This window comes from Trichechus manatus, unplaced genomic scaffold (genome assembly GCF_000243295.1).
Source record: "Trichechus manatus latirostris isolate Lorelei unplaced genomic scaffold, TriManLat1.0 scaffold00258, whole genome shotgun sequence".
Classification (NCBI taxonomy): domain Eukaryota; kingdom Metazoa; phylum Chordata; class Mammalia; order Sirenia; family Trichechidae; genus Trichechus; species Trichechus manatus.
The window spans coordinates 1,087,415-1,091,761 of NW_004444194.1; the positions used below are offsets into that span (position 1 = coordinate 1,087,415).

The 4,347-nt window shown below is 51.8% G+C and overlaps 1 protein-coding gene across 1 annotated transcript; it reads right to left on the minus strand.

Moving 5' to 3' along the window:
* Positions 1–260: 260 nt before the first annotated feature.
* On the minus strand, positions 261–3,047 carry CUNH19orf53 (chromosome unknown C19orf53 homolog). Its single transcript, XM_004389772.2, has 3 exons — positions 2,891–3,047; positions 2,732–2,787; positions 261–675 (listed from the first exon to the last, which is right to left on the minus strand). The coding sequence occupies exons 1-3, from the start codon at positions 2,985–2,987 to the stop codon at positions 538–540; spliced, it is 291 nt and encodes a 96-aa protein (XP_004389829.1). The 5' UTR covers positions 2,988–3,047; the 3' UTR covers positions 261–537.
* Between the last annotated feature and the right edge of the window lie 1,300 nt (positions 3,048–4,347).

The window sequence follows — 4,347 nt, forward strand, 5'->3', positions numbered from 1 at the left end:
TATCACCTGGGGTTACAGAGGAAGACTCTTTCCCCAGTGCCCGGCTTCTGGGCTGGAGATGTGGAAGCCAGGTCGTCCCTCTCTGGCACGTGGGCTGGGAGCTGGGCTGTGGTAACAGGGATGCTGCAGGTGGCAGGGTGAGTCTCTCGTGGAAACCGCTGGAGCTTATTTCCTGTCAGCGCAGGTGCCGGCCTAAGGTTGACAGGGCCTCCCGCTCAGCCTCAGCACAGGCTTTCTCATAGAACCACATCACAGCGGGGTAGACAACAAAGCCAATATTTATTGCTCCGGGTTAAACCAGCGAAGACAGACCTGGGGATACAAGAATCTGGGTTCTTGGCCCCCCTAGGAAGCTGACCTTCTGTACTTGGGACCTGCTGGCCACCTGCTTATGGGCTGGGCCCCCACCTAAGTCTAGGTGCCACCCAGTCCCGGAGCAGGGTTCCTCCTCCCCACAGTACAGCCCAGGGTGCCACGTGCATAGATCTGAGCCCTGGCTGCAGGGGCTGCGGTGCTGGCCTTCACTGGGTGGCGTCTTCAGGAAGACGTCTTAGCAGAGGCCATCTCCTTCTTCTTCCCTGCAGCCTGCAGCAGTGCCAGTTTCTTGGGCAGACTGCTGCTGGCTTTCATCACCACGTCATGTTCGATCTTCTTCCGGATCCCAACCTCCAGGTCCTGACGGGGCAAACATGGGGCAATCACACTGGGACCCTGGGCAGAAGAAAAGCCTGGTCTGCCGCCCTCTCCCTGCTGGGAGCTCACAGGGGCTAAACAGCCCTGGACTGGGAGTCTAGTGGCTGGAACTTAAGTCTTGCTTTTGCCCTGCACTCTCTGGGACCTTACCCAAAACCCTTCTCGCCCCTCAGCTTCTAAACTCATGTGCATCCCCACTTTACAGATGGGAAACTGAGACTCCTGCACCGAGAAAACACTTGCCCATGCTCCTCAAATCACGCTGAGTGGTGAATATCTGGAATTGGCGTGCCTGACTCCAGAGCCCCTGGCCTCAGCCTGCAGGTGTGCAGCACCCGCTGGTCCCACAGTCGTCCCCAGTTTACAGATGGTGAACTGGGACTGAGAGGTGGGGGGGGGGGTGCACCAAGCAAAGGTATGGAGATTTGAACCCAAGTGTGTTTGGTGCCAAAACTGGTCACTTAATCACATTCCACCAACTGCCCTCCACCCTGCCTCTGAGTCCAAATGACCATCACTAGGGCAGCTAACCATGTGCCTGGGAGTTGGGGACACAACAGCAAACAAGACGGAAAAAAATCCCCGCCCTTAGGGAGCTGACATGTCAGGAGGGTAACACATAAGTCAGTAACAGAGCATGGCAAATGGCTACGGAGAAAAAGAAAACAAAGGATGGGGCGAGGCGTGAGGGTGGGGCTGCCATCAGGGAAGGCCTCTCAGAGGTGACGTGTGAAATCAGACCTGAGTTTGAAGAAGGGAGCAGGTGTATGTCTGGGAGGAGAACCCAGGCAGAGGAAACAACTGGTGCCAAAGTTCTGAGGTGGTAACATGCCTGGTGTATTCAAGGAGCAACTAAGGGGACAGTGTGGCTGAAGCACAGTGAACAATGGAGAGAGTGGGAGGAGATGGGGGCAGAGGTGGGGTGTATGTGTGTGTGCGGGCCCTCGTGGGCCGCAGGGAGGACTTTGGCTTTTGCTCTGAGATGGGAGCCACTGAGGGTTCTGAGCAGAGGAGGGACCTGACCTCAGTTGCTCACAGGCACCCTCTAGCTGCTGTGGGGGAAACAGACAGCTGGGAGAGGGGTGGGCAAGGATAGAAGGAGGGATACAGGGAGGAGGCCACAGAACTGATCCAGGTAGGAGACAATGCGGGCAGGGCCAGGTGGCGGCCAAGAAAGAGGGTGGATTCTGGATTTAATCTAAAGGCAAACTGATGGGATCAGACCTGGATGTAGGAGAAAGGGGGGAAATCAAAAATGACCTCAAGAGCATCTGGAAGGATGGAACTAAGTGAAGCAAGGCTGGATCATGTTGTGGGAGGGGATCAGGAGCTTGGCTTTGGACATGCTGAGTGTGATAGGCTCCTGAAGTCCCCAGGCGGAGAAAAGCAGGCTGCTGGGGACCCAACTCTGAGGCTCTGGGGAGACTAAACAATTTGCTCAAGATCATAGGGCTGGCTAATGTGGAACCTGATTTGAACCTAGGTCTGACCACCAAAACCACGGTTTCAACCTCTGCAACTCTTTTACAAGCTCAAACCCACCCACCTACATATAAGCTGCACTTAAAGACAGTAACTACGAAAACGAAAAGGACAGTAACAAGACAGCTAACGTTTCAGCGCTATACAGTTCTAAGCACTTTGTAGGTACACTGAATCCTTCTGACTCTAGAAGAAATGGGCTAGCACTGAGACCATTTCACAACCAGAGATAAGAGGCCCTGGAGGGTAAGAGGCTAAGGATGAAGAAACATTAGGCAGCGATGAAGCTGGGATTCACACCCGGCTCTGTCTTCAGAAAAGCCGGGGATTTCAACTTTTCCCCAGACTGCCTCCCCACCTGAGTTCCACTGGGTATGAGGCAAATGGAAGCAAACGCACCGAACGTATTCTGAACACTAGCTGCGCTCCAGGACCTGCTTCCACTAGGCCCGTGGCGGGATAAGTACTATCCCTGTACCCAATGCACAGCTGAAGAGTCAGGCTCACAGCTGGCCCCCGACCTCGCCAGCCCCAGGATCCTGCCTCCTCCACTCACCTTCTTGAGCTTTCGCTGCTGCACCACGCGCGCCTTCTTAGGGGCGATAACACGGCCTGGGGAGAGACACACTCGCGGTAAGTCGGGGAGCCCCGGGCCCACCTCGTCCCCCAAACCTCGACCTCAACGCCCCTCCTTGGGCGGCAGTCCACTCCTCACCGCCCTTCCTCGGGCCCCGATTCCGTTCCGAAGCCGCCGCCGCCGCCTTGCTTTTCCCCGGCTTCTTCGCCTGGAACTTGCATTGCCCCTGCGCCATGGCGGCGCGTGCGCAGGAAACGGCTGGGCCGCAATTAAGCAGGAAGACGCAGGGCAGGGTCGGATACAAGGGACCGGAGAGCGCAAGGGCTCATGGGATACAGCGTGGCACACAGTTTAAGTGACAGCACTCACACGCTGGTCAACCAAAAACATAAAACACGCTCCCGTTGAGTCCATCCCGACTTCATAGCAACCCCAGAGGGCAGAGTAGAACTACCCCACGGGTTTCCAAGGCTGTAATCTTGAACGTAGAGTAGCTAAAGTTAATGGAAGAAAGGATAAAATAAAAGAGCTTAACAGAAAATTTCAAAGAGAGCTGGAGAAGACAAAGTAAAAGTATTATAATGAAATGTGCAAAGACCTTCACTTGGAAAACCAAAAGGGAAGAACACAATCAGCATTTCTCAAACTAAAAGAACTTAAGGAAAAATTCAAGCCTAGAGTTGTGATGTTGAAGGATTCTACGGGGAAGCTATTGAATGACGCAGGAAGCATCAAAAGAACATGGAAAAAATACATAGTCACTACACCAAAAAGAATGTCAACATTCAGCCATTTCAGGAGGTAGTATATGATCAAGAACCGATGGTACTGAAGGAAGAAGTCCAAGCTGCACTGAAGGCACTGGCGAAAAACAAGGATCCAGGAATTGACAATACCAATTGAGATGTTTCAACAAACGGATCCAACACTAGCAGCTCTCGCTCGTCTATGCCGAGAAATTTGGAAGACAGTTACCTGGCCAACTGACTGGAAGAGATGCATATTTGTGTTCATTCCGAAGAAAGGCAATCCAACCAAATGTGGAAATTATCAAACAGTATCATTAATATCACACACAAGTCAAATTTTGCTGAAGATCATCCAAAAGCAGCTGCAGCAGTATATTGACAAGGAACTGCCAGAAATTCAAGCTGGATTCAGAAGAGGATGTGGAACCAGGGATATATCATTGCTGTCAGATGGATCTTAGCTGAAAGCAGAGAATACCAGAAAGATGTTTACCTGTGTTTTATTGACTATGCAAAGGTATTCAACTGTGTGGATCATAACAAATTATGGGTAACATTGCAAAGAATGGGAATTGCAGAACACTTAATTGTGCTCATGAGGAACCTGTACATAGACCAAGAGGCGGTCATTCGAACAGAACAAGGGGATACTGTGTGGTTTAAAATTAGGAAAAGCATGTGTCAGGGTTGTATCTTTTCACCATACTTATTCAATCTGTATGCTGAGCAAATGATCCGAGAAGCTGGACTATACGAAGAAAAATGGGGCATCAGGATTGAAGGAAGACTCATTAACAACCTGAGATTTGCAGATGACACAACCTTGCTTGCTGAAAGTGAAGAGGA